Source organism: Camelus ferus, chromosome 34, assembly GCF_009834535.1.
Source record: "Camelus ferus isolate YT-003-E chromosome 34, BCGSAC_Cfer_1.0, whole genome shotgun sequence".
Lineage (NCBI taxonomy): Eukaryota > Metazoa > Chordata > Mammalia > Artiodactyla > Camelidae > Camelus > Camelus ferus.
In genome coordinates this window covers 20,444,351-20,466,438 of record NC_045729.1, presented here as the reverse complement: position 1 = coordinate 20,466,438, position 22,088 = coordinate 20,444,351, and the positions used below count along the sequence as shown (strand labels likewise).

At 48.3% G+C, this 22,088-nt stretch overlaps 1 protein-coding gene across 2 annotated transcripts in view; it reads left to right on the top strand.

The window, feature by feature from the left end:
• Positions 1–277: 277 nt before the first annotated feature.
• DCP1B (decapping mRNA 1B) overlaps positions 278–22,088 on the top strand; it is a 43,963-nt gene continuing 22,152 nt past the window's right edge. Inside the window, exons 1-3 of one of the 2 annotated variants that reach the window (XM_032473288.1) lie at positions 278–608; positions 4,339–4,379; positions 7,746–7,873. In XM_032473288.1, coding sequence (XP_032329179.1) covers positions 291–608; positions 4,339–4,379; positions 7,746–7,873 — 487 coding nt within the window. In that variant the 5' untranslated portion in view covers positions 278–290. The remainder of the gene's footprint in view (positions 609–4,338; positions 4,380–7,745; positions 7,874–22,088) is intronic. The other variant, XM_032473289.1, reaches the window with a different exon arrangement.

The following is a 22,088-nucleotide window of genomic DNA, read 5'->3' as shown; positions in this document are numbered from 1 at the left end:
GACACCTGCACTTCCTCCCACCTGGTTTTTGCAGCTTCCGTGCAAAAGTCAGCACGGTGCACGAATCAGGTGCGTCTTAGGGCTGCCGTGAAAACGGTTCTGACCCGGAAGACCCCCTGAAACGGAATCGGAGCCCCCAGGGCGTGGAGGGCAGCACTTTGAGAACCACCGGGTGTCCGCGCTCCGGAAATCGCAGTCCCTCCCTGTCCGGTGCGCACGCTTGAAGCGTGTTCGTGATTATCGTTATCAGTTACGCGCGCCCGGCGTCCGGCGATGCTCGGGCCCGCGGGATGCTCGCGCTCCGCGCGGCCCCGGGCGCCGCAGGACCGCGCGGGCGCCGGCGTGCGGTTGCCGTAGCAACGATCGCGGGGGCGCGGCGCGGCCATCGACCAGCGACGCCTGCGCGCTCTGCGCTCTGCCCAGAGGGCTGCCGCGCCCCGCGGGCCGACGGGAAGATGGCGGCGGCGGCGGCGGCGGGCGGCCAGGCGGGGAAGGGGCGCGACATCAGCCTGGCGGCCCTCCGGCGCCACGACCCCTACATCAGCCGCATCGTGGACGTGGCCAGCCAGGTGGCCCTGTACACCTTCGGCCACCGGGCCAACGAGTGGGTGCGTGCGGGCGAGCGTGCGGGCGGGGCCGGGCCGGGGCGCGGGGACCCTCCCCCGCGTCCCCGGAGTCCCCGCGACGCCGGCCCGCCCGCTTCGGGCCGCGCTTCCGCGGCTTTGGCGGAAGCCGCAGAGCGCGGAGAGCTCAGCCCCGGGGGGCGGTGCCAGGCGCTCGGGCTCGCGCACCGCCGGGAGGCTTCCCGGCTGGACACGCTCGCGCGTCTCCTCAGCCCGCCGCCCCCGGCCCTTATGCGGCCACGGGCCCCCTGCAGGCAGTAATGCCGCCCCCCCCCCCAACCCAGGGGCCCTCCCGACAGTGACGACGCTGGGCAGCGGCCCCCACGGCGGGAGGGAGGAGAGCGGTTTCGGCCCCAGGCCGCAGCTGAGGAAGTTCACGGGAGGTTTTCCCCAAACGGGGCAGGGACTGGAGGCCGACGAAACAAGACGGGGCGAGGGGGCCGCCTCTCCCTGGTTTCGGGGGAGCTTGTCGCCCGGGTCTTTGACTGAGGGACATGGAGCGACGCCGTGGTGGAACTTAAAACGGTGCAGAGCTCCTCTGCGCGTGGCCGTTACGCTGCTCAGCAGAAATACGCCAAAGGCTTAGAGTCCCGACTCATGGAGGAAACCCTGTAGTAGAGTCGAGGGGCCGCGGTGTGTGGTTCTCTGAGCTCACTTGACCCCAGAGAGTCTGGGGGAGTCTGAGACGTTACCACGCCCAGGAGCGCGTTGCTCTCGAGTAACAAACAGTTGTTCCCTCTAGACTCTGGACGGGATCCGCGAGACACGCGCGTTAGAATAGCTGCAGGTTATCAGACGCCCGGCCAAGCCCTCCCGCTCCAGCCACAGCAGAAGGCACCAGGGTCGCAGGTCCTTGTTTACAGGAGTTAAGCCTTCCTGCTTCCTGGACTTGTTGCCTTCAGACAGCGCATAATTCACTCAGTAAAAGGCATTCTTTCAAAGTGCTAATCTTCAAGGCTGTGGTAGCCCGAAGAAAAGAGAGAGAGAGACCTAGTTTGGCTGCAGAGCAGTTGCTCGGGAAAAACAAATTGCCACCCCATCTCCATGTGCCACCAGTCAGGAGCTGTTGAACATAGACCTAGTAAAAGTATCCAGGACATTCTTGAGGGCAGAGGAGAAATGCAGCCGATGGGACCCGAAGGAGAGGAATTCTTATTACACTGAAATAGATGAAGGATGGCCTCATCAGGGAGGAATCAGGGGTGGACAGAGAAAGAAATGTTTTAAGGAAGGATTAAGAAAGACGATGTCAGGACTGGAGTAGGAATTTTGGAATGAGACCTACATCCCACTGAGAGGGAAGCCCAGTCCCCCACAGTGCCTGTGTGTCAGCTGAAGGGTCTCACCCTGGCGTTACTCTTCCCTCCCAGCCCCCAGTGCAGGAGTTCTCAGCTGGAGTTGATTTTGCCCGGGGGCAACATTGGCAGGGTCTGGGGAACATTTTTGGTTGTCACTCTGAGAGGGAGCATGTTACGGGCAGCCGGAGGTGGAGGAAAGGGTTGCTGCTAGTGTCCTGCGATGCCTGGGACAGGCCCCCGCCACCAAGGTTCGCCTGGCCCGAATGTCAGAACTGCTGAGCTTGAGGAACTGCCCTGGAGTGACTAGTGTCCCGCTGTTTCTAGCTAGTGGTGTGAGCTCTGTGTGTCAAGATCATCTGGAGTTTTAAAAAGCGCAGCCCACCGAGTGGGAGTCTCTGGATACGAGGCCCAAGCGTATGATTTTGTTGAATGCTTCTTAGGTGACTCAGGTGCTACATCCGTGATCGGGAGAGACAGACTTAGAGGGTAAATGGAGATTTACTTTTTCACTATTTTAACAGGATACTCAGATACAGGTTATGTTGTTTCAGAAGTGTCAAATAGTGTGCCAAGTCTCAGTAATTTGCAAACTAGCACTATTTTCCATTCCACTTTATTTTAAATTTTGAACTACTTAGTTTTTTAGCACTTGTTAGATTTTATAATAGAGTATAATATTAAGTCATTGAATTGTACTTTTAAAATTTAAGCTGAAATCCCCCAGAACTGTGAACTACTACTTTAAAATGAAAGTCTTCTTTAGTTGGAGGGCCTAAGGAGGATCTAATAAAATTTAGCTTTAACTGTTCCCCAGACCCCCAAACCTGGGCTTTGCCCAGACGGAAAAAAAAACCTGCTTACCCTTTGGTAACTATGGAGGGACAGAGAAAATGCGTGAGTTTGAGCTGTTTCAGCCCTAATAAATCACAAATTTACATTTCCTAAGCCCTTTTTATCTAGGTGTCATAGAGCCTTTGATGAAAAGTACATTCTTCATCAAAAGATCTGATTGGTGTAAGCTGGTTAACTCTTCAGTAGAGAAGCTGAGATGTGGAATAGTAAACTAAGAATTGCTTATTTTGAGTTAGAGGATAATTTCAGGAGACGCATGATGCCTTTCACAATTCTGATTCTGGATTTTTCAAAACTAAAATTGGGCATTAAAGTCTTTTTTTTTTCCCCTGAAGGAGAAGGTAATTTCTATTCCTGCTTCATTAAGGAAGAAGGGAAACAGGCCAGAAGCGACCCCCTTTCTGTGTGCTGATCTCTGAACGCCCTGGTTTGGATCTCTGGGGTGATCAGTGCAGGGTCAAATGCTGGAAGACAGGGAAGTGCTTTGTCTTCGTAGAAGTGATCACTTTACTTACTAGTAAATCCAGTTTAAGGACAATGGATTACTCGGGCCTAGAAAGGAAGGAGCAGGCTTCCAATGTTTTGTGTGCCTTTTCAGAATTATCATTTTAATGTCACACTTTTGCTTCTGCAAAAGAGTATTTTCACCAAAATTACTGAGTACTTAAATTTTGAATAACTTTGGTAATGGATGTGTAAATAACAAAATATTAAGAGGTTAAATAAAATGCTGAAATTAAACCATGTGAAGAGCAAAAATACATTTTAAACCCTGAGTTACAGTAATTTGATTACTAGTTAATCAGACAAATGGGTACTTAGATTTTTTTTTTTTAGTATCTGAACATTTTCATCGGGGCCTGGGCTCCAGCCTTGGTAGAGGTGGACAAGAGCCTTTCCCAGTGAAGCGATAGTTTATCTTTTTAGCCTTACACCTTTCCCAGTTTCTCTCAGGCAGATTTCTTGAGTCTGAGCTTAGTAACTTTATTTCAAAGATCAGACTTGACTCTAAATATTCTGCACGCAGGAGGTGATTCATTTGTCAGAAAACGACGGCATCGTTGCGCCCTGTGTGTCGTCGTCAAAGAGTTACCGGCAGAGCCTCTGCCCTCCGGGTGACAGGATAGACAGGAGAAAGTGAAACCAGAGATGAAGAGGCGGGTGAAGGGCAGACACCAGTGGTTTCTGCAGGTCAGGGGTGGAGGGAAAGACGGCACAGTCGCTGTGATTCTTTCCAGTGAAATCCCCGGGGCGTTTTCACTTTCTTATTGTTCAGCCAGAGGTGTGCTGCTGTCCCTGTGTTTGGTAAAGGGAGATAGTGATGGTTTCCTTTGTAAATGGCGACAGGAGAGGGTCCCTGCTGCCTGCTCAGCAGGGCCGCACCTGGCGGGAAAGCTGCTTTCCTCCTTCCTTCCCCTGAGGGTTGCCCTCCCGTTACAGAGACTGGGCCCACTGAAGCCGGACGGAATTCCTGTCCTCTGAGAAGTTTATGTTCTCTCCTGTGAATGCTTCCTATTGAAGAGAATAGACATATTTTGCTCTTTGTTTTGTTTTTATTTTTCTAGGAAAAGACTGATGTAGAAGGAACCTTATTTGTTTACACAAGGTAAGAGTGTTTTAGTTTTATAAAGAAATGGACAGTCTTCGAAATACTGTCTTAGCTCTGTTGTGTCACCCATCTTCAAGCGCAGTTTTATTTCGGAGGAGTGAAGTAATGGGATCTTAGTTTGAAGTTATCAGTAGACATAAGGAAGGGAGTGCTGGATAGTGTCATCTGTATAGTGATGAATACTAATTTCAGAATACAGTTTAACCTTCAGTATAAGTGAACTTAAATCTTTGTGTTCTTTTAAAATCAGTATTAAATATTCTTTAATTCAAATGAATGGTACGAAGTGTTTGCATACAGTGCATTGGCAAGGATCTTGAAGCACATTATTAAGAATACTGGCTTATTTAATCAGTATTTGGAAGGGAGTTTTATTGGTCACACCCACCCCTTGACTCGTTAAAGAAGCGTGAACTGAAAGATGTCTGAGGCCTCCATTTATAGTTAATAGAAGATGTTTCAGGATAGGGTTAATAAATTCATGTTTGGGGGTAATTTTTATCAGAAATTGTTAGTATCACACGTGCACAGAGATCTGTAGTGTGTATGTTGTCTTAACAGCCAAACCTTTTATACATCTGAGGTGTCACAGCTAAAGCCCACCGCCGCCCATGGGTTACAGGGACAAGATACAGAGGCCTGGTGCTCGCCTTCCCGAGGCCAGCGGCTTCACTGAGGAGACAGGAAGGGTGCCCGCACACACACAACCCTGTCCGCCTTCTGAGACAAGCCACGGTGTGGACTCTGGTGCAGGGTTTATACTGGTTGATAGGAGTTAGAGGTTGACAGTGAGGGAGGAGAGGTGTTGTGACTTGGACTAGCAGACTGAGGATTCTGCACTCTGTCTTCTCAGCAGTGGGGAGTCTGGGAGGTCTCCTAGTCGGGGGTGTCGTGGCGTGGTGGCAGGACGTATGGGGAGAGGCAGGGTGCTAGCGTCACCAGGACACTGGGAAGATGGAGCAGGTAAGAGATGCTGAGAACGTGGAGCAGAATGACAGAAGCGGAGGTGGAAGGGTTGATGGAAAGACTGCAGGTGGAGGAAACGGTGGTATTCGCAGCGGCGCTGAGATTTTGGACTGGAAAACTGAGAATGACAGGATCACCGGCGGAGCAGAAAGACAGGAGGTTGAGGATCTGCTTTGAGGATAAGTTTTAGTTTTAGTTTGAAATAATGATTTTGGAGTGACTGTGGGGCATTGAGATGAAGGCGCCCAGGCCCCTGGGACTGGGCAGGGACAGAGACAGGGTGTGGAGTCATCTGCATTTATTTGGTCTTTGGAACCAGGAGAGAAGTGTTCTTTGAAGGAGAGGACGCTGATGGGGGTAAAGGTTGGGTTTTAGGGCCAGCAAGGATGCAGAGAGGAATCGGCCCCAGAGATACAGGCAGAGCTAGAGCAGCTCAGAGAGACCCGCTGCGGGCCCGGGGCAGGGACAGAGGGGCCTCGGGTGGGCGGAGGGGAAGCAGTGGGTGAGTGAGGCTGGGGAGCAGGAGCAGCCCGAAGAGCTTGGCTTCCTCACAAGATGGCGGGAGTGCCCCGGAGCCAGCGGATGAGTAGTTTACAGTCTGTTCCAGAACATCCAGAGGCACAGGACATGCACCCCGAGAGCATCCTCAGTGGAGTGTGCACTGCTCTTGGGGTTCTGGTGAGTGGGAGGGAAGCCAGGCACAGGGTGTGCCTTCTCATTTGCTTCCCACAAGCGTCGCTCTTCTGAGAGGTGAGGGAGAAGGTGTGTTATTACCGCGCGTTGCTGACTTACTGCAGGGGTTAGTGGGGCTGAGTGCGGAAGACTAGCAGGGTATGCAGGTACCTTCTCTTTTGTACTGAAACAAACGTAGGTTTGCATGTTCAAGTACTTCTGAATATACTCTTGAGTCCCTGCTGGAGCTGTCGGGTACACAGACCTTTAAACCGAGAAGCAAGTCCTTCCCTAGTCCCTTAATCGCTTCCCCAAACTACCTGTGTAGGAATAAGAGGCCCCCCGCCCCCCCATCCAGTACCGGGCCTGGTGTGTGAGGCCTTTGTTGGGTGGGGGACGGCGGAAGCCTGTGGGAGTCAGGAGGGGGTCTGGGTGCAGATAATGGGGCTGCCGGCGTGCATTCTGACTTGTCAGTGCTGCTTTAGAAGAGCTGGCACATGTGTCCCCCAGCCTGCTCTGTGCACTGTGAGATGGAGAGCAGCCCCACCATCAGGGAGACCCCACCATCGGTCCTGTTGTGATAATGAAGCCCTGGAAGAATCAGACTCTGATTCGGTGTAAAAACACCTAATCCCATTTTAAAATTACATGTTTCCTTTGTCTCCTCCCGTGTCTGTCTTTCTGTAATGTGATTAAGCCACTGGTGATTTCCAGAGGGCCAGCCGTCAGAAAGCAGCCTTCTCCCCCAGAATTTCAGTTGACATGATTGGCATGGTTATTCTGGTATTGATTACATGGCCGCCGCCTGCCTTCTTAGTAAAGCAAAGTCGGCAAGGATCGCCTGCCGTCAGGGTTTAAATCGCAGGCCTCAGAAGAAGCCCGCAGGTGGTAATGTAGCTGCATTTTACTTCTTTATCGCATCAAATGGTTAGAGGTGAAATACAAGTGAGACATGACCCCCTTTCCTTCCTGCGGAGCCCTGCGTTTCTGTGGGGTGGCCACCCTGAGCCCAAGCCCGAGTCACGGTCCTGCGGCTTGTCCCGCCTGTGAGCACGTGCGCTCCTGTGTCAGCAGAGGCCCCCGGCGGTAGACAGGCGCACCTAGGCACGTTCGCTTCTGTGTAACCTGGGCTCTCTGCCTGCCAGAGGAGGCACTGAAAGTTTCTTGAATGAAATGAAAAATGGAAAGTCACTAAATGTCCCATTTTTATGGATGGAGGCTTTTATAGTAGTTTATCTGTGAAGCTGTTTGCTTTATATGGAAGAAAACTAAATATCTGCTCTTTGCTCTAAGTTGTGTAAACTTTTACTTATATCTTCTCCAAGTTCACTGACCAGAGTGAAATCATTTCTCTAAGAAATTGGGCAGCTTTCAATTTCAGACCAACACTAACATTCTCTATGAAAAAGTTCTTTATGTAATTGTGATGAACGCTCTATTAACTGTCAGGAGTCTTTAAAAGTGTCTGTCAGTAATTTTGTACAAAATAGTTACCATCCCTGCCTTAAAGGCGCTTTCGGCCTAGGCAGGGGGCAGGCGGTGCACACGCGCAAAAGAAGTGCGGCTTGGTTTTACCAGAGCATCGGTGGTGGCCGCACGCCCACATCCCACTCCCTGGCGTAGCCTGGGAGACAGGTGGCCATGGGGACGGGGTGGCTGCGTGCAGCAGCCCTGAGACGCTCTGCCCTGACGGCTTGTCTCTGTCCCCGCCCTGGCGGGTGCTAGGTCAGCTTCTCCCAAGCACGGCTTCACCATCATGAACAGGCTGAGCATGGAGAACAGGACGGAGCCCATCACGAAAGACCTGGATTTCCTGCTCCAGGACCCCTTCCTCCTCTACAGAAACGCCAGATGTGAGTCTGTCTGAGCGCGGCTGGGGACCGCGTGTGACTGTCGCTGTCTTGTGTCTGTGACTGGTGGCATGGGGGGCACTGGTTAGCTGGGAAAAGCATGCCTTGGGAGGGCTAGCTTCTTCCCTAGGGGGTCTGTGCAGAGACGGTGTGCATGTGCTGGTGGGACTCGGCCGCCGTGTGCCGGCACCTGAGTGGGGCTGGGGGGCTGGAGGGGGCGAGCCTCCAGCCAGGCGGTACCACAGGTCCTGGGTCAGCGCTTCGGCCCGTGTGTCCCTTCTGACTGAGCATGCGCTGAGAGGCTGGAGGGAGCGGCCTGTCTTCACAGCTACTGTCTTGTGGATATGTAGTAAAAGGAAAATCAAATCCAGAGAGTCTAGGTCACTGAGTTTAAGTCCTATCAGGCAGCAGCATGGTCCTTGTCAGACGGGCGGGCAGCCCACAGACGGTGGGTGAGGGCGCGGGTGCCGGGCCCTGTGCCGGGCTGACTCCCAGAAAGACCCAGGCCGAGAGCATTTCCGTGCCGCCCCCCGCCCAGAGCTCAGGGCACAGAGCCTGCCTGCTGCGTGCCGTTCAGTGCTGCCTCAGCAATGAGCGTGATGCAGGTGGTGTTCAAGGGTTCGGCCCCTTGGACTGTTGCGAAGTAGCTGTGTGGCATCATTTTCATGCTGTGCACGCCTGCCACTCTATTCACACGTGACCAGGTTGTCGTGATAGGTGTCACCTATTTAGAGAATACAGTTACATTTTTTACGAGAAAAAAATGAAAGCTGTTGAAACTATAGTATGACTTTGCTATGAAGTGAAAAACACATTTCACAGCATATAGTAACATAGAGAGATTTTGTTTGTTCCTGTTTCTTAGCTGGAAAGTGCAGTTTGGGCACTTGTAGGTCGTAGTTGTTTGGATTTTTTGTGTGCTGCTTGTTACGTCAGGTTATTTGTTCTGTTTTTAAGATTACTAGATTCTATGTCAGATTAATATATAATTCAGATCCTAAGGAAAACAAAATAACCACAAAAATAAGCATAAAATAGGTGATTAGTGGTTACAATAATTTCTGGTCGCTTACTTTGGATTGCTTAGTCTGGCTGGTACGGGTGTTTAAAATTCTCCCTGCAGTGCCGCCTGTTAAGTGTCACACCAAGTGGTGTGGGACACACTCTCTTCAGTGAGGCTGATTTAACACTAACTTTCCCGAGGCCCTCGGGCTTTGTCTGCCCGGCTCTGCAGGCGGTGCTTGCCCCGCCGGGGCCCGGGCCGCGGGCCCGGGTGGCAGCACGGCGGGTGCGGCCGTGGAGCACGCGGCACGGCTGGGCTGGGCTGGGCTGGGCTGGGCTGGACTGGGCTGTGAGTGTCAGAGACCCACCGACTGTCACAGACTTGGTATAAAAAAAGTGAAAAGTTTCTGTAGTTTTCTATTAATTTACCAGGTGAAATGTAATATTTTGAATATATTGGTTTAAATAAAATATATTATTAAAGTTAATTTCACCTGCATTTTTCTACTTTTGATTTAAAACTGTGCATGTGGCTCCTGTTTGCGGTTCTCGTCTGCTTCTGTTGGACGGCGCTGTTACGGGCCCTTCCCTTTACTTCACTGCATTTCACCGTCACAGCCTCGGAGGGCGGTCTCCCTGCTGGTCTGCACGTGAGGAGGCCGGGTCTCAGGGAGGCGGCAGCCCTGGCGGAGACCCGCCGCCCTGACTGCAGGCCCCTGTTTTCCCTCCACCAGCTGTGCCCCGCCCCTCTTCAGTGCAGGTGCAGGTTGAGGCATGCTTCTGATGGATTTCCATGAGCAAGAAATGAAATCAGTTGAGCAGCAAAGAGTGGAAAAGAATAGATCTGCACCTTTCTGAGTTTATTTTGCTTTCTTTCCACTTTGACGACTGGCGTGGCTTGACTTTGCAGACAGTCGTTTGGTCTTAGTTGAGTGTATTTACAAAAGCCTTTTCAGTCTCTGACATCACAGGTTCCTAGAAGGTTTTACCCCAGGTGTTTTCAGAGTGTCAAATACCTCTCAAATATTTCTAAATAATCCTGATTCTTTATGTAGTAATTGCACGCGGTTTACATATTCCCTGATGCTGCGTAAATCCATTTGTCATCCTTTGGACAGTGGCCCCAGCTTCACTCAGGACTGGCTTTTAAGACCCTGCACCCTAAGATCTGTAGAGTGAAGGTCTCTGTGTGGGCCTGGCGTTTCACTTTGGCCAGTATGTCCTAGGCCAGATTTGGGCATTTCAGGAGGCAGAGTGGACACAGGCTTGTGGTGAGGTTTTTGTATTCACTGCGTTAGAATTAGTACCTACGGGGATAACTATCCCTTTCTAGACCTGGATGGGTTTATAAGAGCAAAATAAAGAGGTGAGAACCTCAGACTTCCTTCATTTAATGAAAAAAGGTGTTTAATAAATAAGTAACTTTGAATTTTGCCCAAAGACAAAACATATGGTTTTATAATTCTTTACATTAAAGGGTTTGTAGGGTTTAGGGTTTAAACCTGGTTGTCATAGAATTTGACCTGTTCGAGCTTTAGAAGTAGATGAGGTAGCTGTTAAATGAGGACAGAAATTCTTTTGTTCCGTGAGCGTTTACTGTCTGCCGGGCACCGTCAAGGCTGTACGTGGGTTATTTAATTCTTAAACCTTTTTCCTGGAAACCCTGTTATTCTTGTTGTATAATTGAGACACCTGAGGTCGAAGGGATTATACAGTTGATGAGTGTCCATGACTGTTTTGAGATGGAAACAGCCTTTGAACTGCACGTTTCCTTTTTTAAGTTGAGACTCTACTGTATCTCCGTTATTAGAAAGAGGAATATCAAATAAAAACTAATGTAACAAAAAGCTGAATCTGACCGTTTCTTGTGTAGTATTACCCTCTAGCAACTGTTTGCTGTGTTTGCCATTTCAAAACTAAATAAGGTTTTGGTATGTGAGATGCATCTTAGCAGTGTGCTTCCCCAGGTGTATCGTAACACTGAGGGTAAGTTACAGGCAGCAGCCGTCGTTTCAGAGCTGGGCCACTGTGTTGATTGTATTATTGTCTGTGGTTACAGGATTAAAATGAAATTCTTTTGAGCTGCTTGATTTCATTGCAAACACAAGCTTGGAGCTTAGAGCAAATCAGAAAAGGCAAAAATCAAGATAGTTAGGATCAAAGCTGTCTTAGAAAACTCAATTTTAAAGTGAATTTACCTTATTGGGTAGTTTTGTATTCATAAAGAAATACAGTTTAAATCCTCTATTGACATTTGTAGGACCTAGAAAAACTGCTGTAAACAATGGAAAATGGTACACTGGATGAGAATGATAATTACTCGTCTTTGAAATAGACACTGTCCTAGAATTTCCCTTTTAAAGCAATTGGTTGGTAGACTTTTGGCTCAACATGACAGATGGGACATACTTAAATGATAGTAAAGAGATAAAAAAAGATATAAACCCACAAGGGTGGAGGACAGAGTTCACAAAAAGATGAAGGACTGAACCAGAAGGAAGAAGACACGCTATGACAGCTTTGGTCTCACGGTTACTGCCCTTGCCTCCCCGCAGAGGACGGCGTCTCTGCCCTGCTGACGTCGGACTGGGCCGTGTGACTCGGCCCCTCCCCCGCACTGACCCCGCCAGTGGTGGCACACAGTCACCCTCTGGACTCGGGTGTGGTTGTGTGGATTGCTCTGGCCAGTGGACGTGGGTGGGAGTGATGGGTGTCACTTCTGAGCAGACGCTGGAAGAGCGAGCTCGCGATTGGCCATGTCTCTCTTCCTTCTGCTGTGATGACTAACGGTGTGTAGGCGGAGGCTGCTCCGCCAGCCTGGGTCCTGGAATGAAGATGACGTGGCACAGAGATGACCCCTGACAGACAGGTAATGTGTGTGAGAAATAAACCTTTGTCCGTGTAGGCCACTGAGGTGTGGGGCTCATGTGCTACTGAGCATGACTTGGGCTGTTACAGCTGGTACACAGGCCTTCCAGGAAAAGGGGGTCCCAGCACAGGTTGGAGGTGAGGGACCTCAGAGAGCAGTGGTGAAGAGCAGTCCCAGCGTGACCCCTGTGCAACTCAGCTAAAGAGGAGTCTGTCGGAATTACAGTCGAAAGGTGCGGGGCTTCGGGAAGCACGTCTGAGGAAGGATTTACAGCTGATAGTAGCGGATTGCTTGACTCCACTGGGACATTACAGGCCCTTTTTAAGTGAGTTTGGTGATGATATAAGAACATTAAAAACTGAGAGGGGGGAGAGAAGGAGGCAATTCTTAATTCCTGGGAATTAATGTTGTTCAAGAAAGGAAATAGGATCATAGTACCTGATGTGGCTCTGCCAATCCTAATTCAGTGATGGACACCGAACGTGAAATGACCTGCCCTGGAAGGATGGGGAGACCTGTGTGTGCGAATGTGAGCGTGAGAGCCGAGCCCTCCTCGGTGGATTTTTTTGAAAGTCAAGAAGCGGCGTATACGTGATGTGTAGAGAAAGAGAAGTACGTGCCAGAGGGAAAGCTGGGTGGGAAGTGAGTGGAGGGCAGAAGGAGCTCGTGGACAGAGGCTGCTGTGGGGAGCAGTGATGAGGACTGTCCTGTCCAGGGGGTGGTCCTGCTGTTTGTTTTAAAACCTGGCTGTACTTGATATTTAAAATGGTAAGTTTTATTTTGATAAAAGTATAAATTTAGAAATACAATTGCATATCAGAACACACTCATAAAAACAGTATTCTGTTGGTGGCTGGGTTTCTAAGTCAGCTAAAACCAGCGCACGAACACCACAGCGGTGTCCGGGTGAAACGCTGCTTCTGCAGGAAAGTTAACGCGAGAGCGCAGCGTGCTGCAGCCCTCACAGCGTCGTCAGAGTGTCCAGGGTACAAGTGACTGACTGCACAGAGAACCAGGAAACTCTGACCGGCTCTCAGGAAAGGTCTGCCAGCAGATGGCCGCCCCGAGAGGCCCTGCGGGCTGGGGTTGTTAGCGGCTTTCGGACAGTGACTGTTGCTGTGCTCTGTGAGGTGGAGCTGAGTACTCAGACATGAGTGGGAGCATGGAAATCCTCAGCAGAGAAGTGATATGAAAAAAACCGATGGAAAACAAGGACCTACTGTACAGCACGGGGAATTGTATTCAGTATCTTGTATTAACCCATAATGGTAAAGAATCTGAAAAGAAGGATCTGTAGCTGAATCACTTTGCTGTACGTCTGAAACACTGCAAGTCAACTATGCTTCAGCTTTTAAAAGAAGGAAAAACTGTAACTGAATAATGCGGTGTTCGGGGAATGGCCTCAGTAGCAGAGTGGAGATGCCAGAGGAAGGCGGACCCGGGAAACGCGAAGCGACATCGGCAGACATTATCCAACCTGAGAACGTACAGGAAAAGATTTAAAAAAACAAAATCAGGGACTCAGAAACCTGTGGGGCAGCATCAGAAGGTCTGGATTTGTGTCACTGGAGTCCCATAAAAGGAGAAAAAGACTGGTGTGGAGAAAATGAAGAACTAATGGCTGAAAACTTTCAAAATTTGGCGAGACACAAATAAGTGGATTCAAGAAACTCGGTGAACCCCAAACAGGGCGAACCCAAAGAAGACCATGCCCATAAGCATCGGAGCAGAAGATTTAAAACAAAACAAAACTTAAACCCTTGAAGGCGACCAGAGGAAAGGAGTACTTCACATATGCGAGGCTGCTGTTCTGAACAACTGCAGATTTCTCTTAAGAAGCCGTGGCGTCTGGAAGGCAGTGCTGAACTGAAAGAACTGTCAACCTAGTGCTCGCTCTCCAGTGAAAACGCTTCTCAAGAATGAAGGTAAAATAAAGACAATAAAGGAAAATTTAAGGTGTTTTTTCGTCGGCATAGCTGCTCTAAAATAAACGCTTAAAGAAGTTCTTCAGACTGAAAGAAAGTGACACCAGAGACAAGGTCGAGCCGCAGGACGAAGGAGGAGCAACAGAAATAGCACACACTCAGGCAAATAGAGCAGACTTACTCGTTTTCTACCCTCAGATGCTTTAAAATACAGACAGCGCTCGAAGGCAGAAGTCACAGCGTTGTCGGGAGGGGTCCAGTGTTTGCAGGTGTGACGTGCGTGACAACTAGCGTTAAGGGCGGGGGAGAGCTGTAAACTTTTACATTTTGCCGGAAGTGATAAAGGAAAACCTGTAGTACCGTGATTCCCAGGACAACCACTTCAAAAACTGCAGGGACAGAACCAGTCGGTAAGTTAAAATTGAATAATAAAAAAATTCCAGATCATCCGAAAGAAGGCAAGAAAGGAGGTTCCAACAAAGCAAAAACTTGGGAGGCGTGCCGTGCAGATGCTAGTTAAAAGGAAACCAGAGTGGCAGCGTTACTGTCAGACAAGGTGGACGACAGAACAAGGAAGTTACCGGGGGTGAAGAGGTGTGTCCCATAGTCGTAAAAGGATCGGTTCGCTCAGAATGCGTAACGGTCACCAGTGTATTTGCACCCAACAGCAGAACTGCAACATGTGTGACACAAAAAGTGGTAAAACCGAAAAGGGAAATTAAAAATCTGCGATTGCACCTGGAGACTTCGGCACTCCACTTTCCTGTAATTGGTGGAATAAATAGAAAACAGCAAGGATACGGAAGACTTGAACAACACCGTCGGGTAACTTGGCATAATTGACATTTATCTAACATTCCAGGCAACAGCAGCGGAATACATGCTCTTCTGAAGGGCTTACGAAACAGTCCCAGCGTAAACTATCCTGCGTCATAAAACAAACCTCAGGGTTTTAAAGAACTTGAAATCATACCACGTATGCTCTCTGACCACAGAGGAGTTGATCTAGAGATCAGTAACAGAAAGATGTCGGGAACATTCCCAAATATTGTGACAATAAGCGACACATTTCTAAATAACCCACGTGTCAAAGAGGGAGGGAAATTAGAGACCGCTTGGGCAGAATAGAGATGGAAATACACGTCAGATGCAGCCGAAACTGGGCTTAGAGGGGAATCTATAGCATCCAATCCTTATTTTAGGAAAGAAAGGTCTCGAGTTCAGGTTCCATCTTAAGACACTAGAAAGAGAAGAGCAAATTAAACCCGAAACAGGCAGAAGGGAAGGAATAAGGTCAGAAGTCAACGAAATGAAAAACAGAAACAACAGAGAAAGATCAGTGAAACACAAAACCGGCTCTTTGAAAAGAGGCAGAAAAGCTGATAAACCCCTGGCCAGACTGATCGAGGGAGGAGGAGAGAGGGCACAAGGGAGCAGTGCCGGGAACGAGGGCCGGGCCTGTGCAGACACTGAAAGGACGGGGACCACTGAGCTCCTCCGCGCCTGCACGGTGACAGCTTGGAGGAGATGGACCAGTTCCCTGAAGAACACAAATCACTGAGCTGTGCCCAAGAGTGAGTCACCCAAATAGTCCCATGTCTGTTAAAGAAACTGCATTTGTAGTTAGAAGCTTTCTAACAAAGTGAACTCCAGGCCCAGGGAGTCTCCGCAGTGAATTCTGCCAGACACTCAGGGGAGAAATAATCCCAGTTTTACACAATCTCACGCAGAAAGCAGAGGAGGGACGAATACTTCCCAACTCATTTTGATACCAAGACAAGGCAAAGATGATACAAAAAAGGAAGTTAAATACTGATATCCCTCCTGAATGTGGATATAAAAAGTCCTCAACAAAGTGCTAGCAAAATAACGTTCGTAGCAGCATTGTTCACAGGAGCCGACAGGTGGGGACGACCCACATGTCCACCAGCGGATGACTGGATAAAGAAAGCATGGCGTGTACATACCCTGGAATATTACTCAGCCTTAAAGAGGAAGGAAACTCTGACACAGGCTGCAACACAGATGAACTTGTAAGATACTATGCTCGGTGAAATAATCCACTCAGGAAAGAACAGACGTGGTATGGTGCACTTATACAAGCTGCCAAAGCTAGGACAGTCAGATTCATAGACAGAAAGGAAAATAGTGATTACCGGGGCTGAGGGAGGACGGAACGGGGAGTGTTTAAGGCAGACGGGGTTTCAGTTTGGGAAGATGAAAAAGTTCTGGAGACAGATGGCGGTGATGGTTGTGCGACATTCTGAATATTCTTAATGTCACTGAACTGTACGCTTAAAAATAGTTAAAATGGCAGCTTTCATGTTATTTACATTTTATCACAATAAAAAATGTTAACAAATTGACACATGTCATTTGCATCTGGCTTGTTCCCTCCATGCAAACCCGCCGCTAGATTTGGCTTCCTGGAGCACAAGTCTGATTGTCGCTGTCCTGCTCAGAACCTTAAATGCCTACCACGCACCTCCCCCGTGTGCAGCTCGCTGTGGCCGGGCCGCAGCTGAGCTGGGCGGCGGGTCTGCCATTCCCTGGTGCACCTGCACTTCCCGCCTTCTGACCCGACACGAGTGTATGCTTTCCCAGGACGCTCTAACTTTTATCTCCATGCTTGTTTCTTCTTTTTTTTCCCCTTGAATTCTTTTCCTTACCCTAACCAACCTCTACCAGGTAAATTTTGATCGTATTTCAAAAGCAACCAAGACTCGACATCTCCCCAGTGCTTTTGCCGCCCTCTGTCCAGTCGCGGTTTCTCGCTGCAGCTCGCCCCTCTCCGTGTTGGCTTTACTGAGCGTTCGCTGAATGCTTGCCTGGTTGACACTGACTGTGCTGGGTTCGGGGAGCCCAGCGATGAGCAAGACCCAGCCCTTTCCTCTTAGAGCTTGCTCTCCTGGCACAAAGGGCAGATTTATAAATACATATGTTCAGGCTAGCGTGCTAGATGCTGGTCTGGAACTGCACAGCAGGCGCTTCCTAGTGCTTCTGTGTTCCCTTACGTGTGATGCTTTCCTAGTTTCTCTGTCAGAGCGCAGGCTCCTTCAAGGTAAGGTCCCCTCTCCTTCCCTTCAGCGCTTAGTTAATGCCTTGCGTTAAGTGTGTGCAATTAATGTCTGCGGTGCCTTGTTTTCCATCAGGCAACCAGTAAGCTTAGCTTTATTCAAGGCGGCCAACAAAGCTTAACCCAGACGGGCATAGCCGTGCCTTCAGTTGTCTTTCTTTGGGAGCATTAGCCAACAGACAATGAGCAGACCTTCAGTGTAGGTGGCTCCTGCGTAGAAATTCAAAATACCAGCTAGTGTTAGCCGCTTACATAGGAGTTACTCAGCTCCTCCTGGCTAATTTTATGTAGATACTACTTCCATTTACCTAAAAGTTCTAGAAATACCTGCAGGTTGTGAGAATAGCGCACATCCTCATCTTGAGGAATTCAGTAGTTCTAGGAAGAGATACAGACCGTGGGAAGACATCAATTTTCATCCGTGTGAATGTTCTTTATCAAGCTGTAAGTTCTGCAGAACGTTTTCCAGAGTACTGCTTTCAACACGTTACCAAGCCACTACGCTTGATGTTTAAGCAGCTCGTTCACTGCTCCAAAGCTGGTGCTTTGATTCTGATACACGGGAAGAAGTCATGTCCCTGTTGTGCAGTGGCCCTGCTAAACAGGGCTGTGCGATTTAAACAGTAAGGCTTCTGCTATAGTTACTTTATCTGAGACTTAAACAAGAAATCCTTTCTCTTTTTCATTTTTTGTAGAAGCAACTAAAATATAACTATTAAATGAACTATTATTAAAAATGATTAAAAGCAGGTGGTATCACCAACAGTAGACTTAAATAGAATCTTGTGAGCATATGCCATAAAAGAAAAAATGATCAATTTTACCCCAATCAAAAGTAAACTTCTGCCAAATTAAAAACTTCTCTTCCTCTATTATACACATAAACGTGTTACCTTTAGGAAAATTAAAAGGCAAGCCACAGCCTGGGAAAAATGTTCACTGTACACACGCGCGCACACACACATAGGCACCTGATGTAGCACTTATATCCAGAATACATAAATAACGCTTAAACTCAGTCATGGGTAGACAAATGGTCCAGCTTAAAAACTGGCAAAATATTTAAGACACTTTACAAAAGAAGACACGTGCACAGCCAACAAAGAGATGCTCAGCATTGATCCCTGAGCACTTGTGAGTCGTGTCCTGTAGTCGCCTCCCCCTCTGCGTTGCTGTGCGGTGTGCCACAGCATCAGCATGTTGTAGTCTGCTCATCCACTCTCCACTGATGGGATCTGAGTCATTTCTGGGCTTGAACCGTCATGAGTCAAGTTGCCGTGAGCATTCTGGCTCGTGTCTTTAGCGGGGTGTATGACTCACTTGTTTAGGGTTTATACCAGCCCCTCATGTGTTGCAGGGGTTTGTTTAGCTTTGTGGATTCCTCTGGAAGTTGTGCCCATTCATCCTCCCTCCAGTGATGTATGAGAATCCACTGTTCCACATCCTTGTCAACACGTGATATAATGTTGCTCCTTTTAATTTGAGCTGTTCTGGGAGTTCTGAAGAGAGAGCTCGTTGTGGTTTTAATTTACACTTTGCCGTAACTGTGTTGGGCACTTTTTATGTCTGTTGGACGTCAGGTGGGTATGTGAATTGAAACAAGCGTGAAAATACCACATCATTTACTACAATGGCTGAAATTAAAAAGATTGACATTACCAAGTGTTAACAAGGATGTGGAGCAACTGAAACTCTCATACATTACTGATGGGAGAGAAATGTGGTACAGCTGCTTCAGAGAATTGCTTGGTAATTTCTTACACATATAAACATAGAATTATCATATGACCCAGCAGGTTCCACTGGTGGGTATCTACTTAAGAGAAGTGAGAACGTATGTTCACACAAAGACTTTTACACAAATCTTCATAGTAGTTTTATTCACAATAGCAAAAATTAGTATCTACAAGTCAGTGTGATATGCCACACTAACAAACTGAAGAATAAAAATTGTGTGTTTATCTCAGTAGATGCAGGAAAAGCTTTGGGCAAAATTCAACATCCGTTTATGATAAAAGCTCCCCAGATAGTGGGTGTAGAGGAGACACACCTCGACATGGTGCAGACTGTGTGTGGCACGCCCACAGCTGACATCGCACGCAGCAGTGGAAGGCTGAAAGCGTTTTCCCTAAGATTAGGAGCAAGACACGGGTGTCCACTCTTTCCATTTTTATCCCACATAGTTTGAAAGCCCTAGCCACAGCAGTCTGACAAGAAAAAGCAGTAAGAGGGATCCAGACTGGAAAGGAAGAAGTCAAAGTGTCGCTGTTTGCAGATGACATGATGCTACACACAGAACGTCCTAAAGATGCCACCGAGAAAACTGCTCAAGCTCATCAGTGGATTCGGTAAATTTGCAGGGTACAAAATTAATATACAGAAACCTATTGCTTTCCTATGCACGTTGGAGCTGTACCCCAAAACTGTAAGACAATGATGAGAGACACTGAAGATGACGCCAACAGATAGAAAGATACACTGTGTTCTTGGATGGGAAGAATTAATATTATTAAAATGACCATACGACCCAAGGCAATGCAATCCCTATCAAATTACCAATGGCATTTTTCACAGAACTAGAACAAAAAATTTTAAAATTTGTATGGAAACACAGAAGACCCCAAATAGCTGAAACAATCTTGAGAAGGAAGAACGGAGCTGGGGGAATCACACTCCCTGACTTCAGACTACACCACAAAGCCAGTCAGCAGAACAGTGTGGTCCTGGCACAAAAACAGACTCAGGCATCAGTGAAACAGGACAGAAAGCCCAGAACTATCCCCACACACTTACAGTCAATTAATCTGCAACAAAGGAGGCAAGAACATACAATGGAGAAAAGACACCCTCCTCAATAAGTGGTGCTGGGGAAACTGGACAGCGTCTTGTAAAAGAATGAAATTAGAACATTCTCTAACACCATATGTAAAATAAACTCAAAATTAAAGACTTATATGTAAGACCAGATACAGCAAAACTCCTAGAGGAAAACATAAGCCAGGGAATACTCTTTGACATAAATTGTAGCATCTGTTTCCTAAGGCAAAGGAAACAAAAACAAAAAATAAACAAATGGGACCTAGTTCAACTTAAAAGCTTTTGCACATCAGCACAATAAAAAGACAACCTACTGAATGGAAGAAAATATTTGCAAATGATGTGGCCAATAAGGGGTTAATAGCCAAAACATATAAACGGCTCATACAGTTCAACATCAAGAAAACAAGCAACTAGATAAAAAATGAGAAGACCTGAATAGACATTTTTCCAAAGTCATGCAGATGACCGACAGGCACGTGAAAAGGTGCCCAGCGTCCTTAATCATCAGAGAAATGCAAGTCAGAACTGCTGTGAGGTGTCCCGCACACCAGTCAGAACAGCCACCACCCAGACGTCTGCAAACAGGAAATGCTGGCGGGGATGCAGCGGGAAGGGAGCCCCTACAGTACTGGTAGGATGTAAATCGGTGCAGCCACTGTGGAACAGTGTGGAGGTTCCTCAGAAAACTGAGAACAGAACTACCATGTGATCCAGCAGTCCCACTCCTGGGTATATATCCAAAGGAAACGAATACACTAATTTGAAAAGACAGTGCCCCCCAGAGTTCATGGCAGCGCTGTGTACAGTAGCCAGGACGCGGAGGCAACCTCAGTGTTCGTCGGCAGGTGGCTGGGTGAGGAAGATGTGGTGCAGGTGCGCAACGCAACGCTGCTCAGCCACAGAAAGGAGCGGAAGTTTGCCGTTTGCACCAACATGGGTGGGCCTGGAGGGTACTACGCTTAGCAAACTAGTCAGAGAGAGACACATACTGTATGTTATCATTTACACGTGGAGTCTGAAAAATAAACTAGTGAGTGTAACAAAACAGAAGCAAACTCACGGAGAGCAAACCAGTGGTTACTGGGGGGAGGGAAGCAGGAGGGGCGGTACCGGGCGGGAGATGAAGAGGCACAGGCTGCTCCGTGTAAAACAGAGCAGCTGCAGGGGTCTCCGCACGGCTCGGGGAGGTGCCGGTGCTTCGTAACAACTGTACACGGACTGTAAGCTTTGGAAGTCGTGAGCCGTGATTCTTACGTGTGCACAGGAAACATATATAGCACCGTAAGTGAGCTCTGTCTCAGTTTAAAACGGGGAAACCGCCCGGTAAGTGCTCGCGTCTGGTCTTCTTTCATTTAGCACGACAGCCTGGAGAGTCGCTCATGTAGCAGTTTGAGTCGGTGGTTCATTCCTTTTTATTAGTGAGCAGTTTTCCATGGTGATTATCCACCCACCTGTTGATGGTATTTTGTGTTGTTTCCAGCTTGGAGCTATTATAAATAGAGCTGATCTAAACATTTTAAAAGGGTGGTATTTTAAAAGGTTGGTAACATTCCAAATGTCCATAATAAGTAAATGGATAAACAAATTTGGCAGATCCATATCATGGAATAAACACTACTTAGCAACAAAAAGGAACGAGCTACTGGTATGTTCAGCAACATGGACGGATCTCAAAAACATGATGGCAAGAAAAAGCAGCCACCCACAGAAGCGGGGTGCGCTGACTGATCCCGTTAGTGTGAAGTCTGCGAACAGGCAAGACGATGTCGCGGGGGAGGGCAGAAAGGGGCCGTGTCGCCGGGGCTGGTGGTGGAGGCGGCGCCCTTGTCGACTGGAGAGGGTGAAGGAGGCGTTTTCTGTCTTGTTCTGGTTGGTTGGTGACGTGAGGGCATATTGTCAAAACTCGCTGAACAGAACACTTTATGTTCTGGTAAATACAACATACTTTATCTATTGTTTAAGCAACAATGTATTGATTACTTCTCAGTGGAAACAATGGAGCCTTATAAAAGGAGACTTTAAAGAAATCAGTACTTAAGTACAGTTTTGTTCCCCGCCCCCCCCCCCCCCCCCCCCGGTTTTATCCTGGCATCTGTTAACTACTTTTCATCCAACCCTGATCTGCTCTCCTGAGTTGATTAGATGTTAATGCTAACTCTTCCCCAGTTCGTGTCTTGGCTTCCTCAGACGGGAAATACAACTGTCATTAAAATGCGTCTTCAGGGCTGTAAACCGACATTGCGAAGCCTGCCGTGTGACGTGACCTCAGCTGAAAGTTCTGAGTGGTTTGAGGGGATGGAAATGTTTGCTTTGCTTGTCTCACTTCCAGATCACTAGAAGGGCCTGCCCCTCTCGTCTGGCTTGGGACGTCTGCTTTCTCCACGTGCTTCAGAGAGGAAGGGTGTCCTTTTGCTGCAGATATGAAAACCTGTACAAGTTAATCTTTTCCTGAATAAAAGGTGTAGACTTTCCACCTTTTTTCCTAAGAGTCAGTTTTTTTAAAGTCAGTTTTCTAGCAGAGAGAAG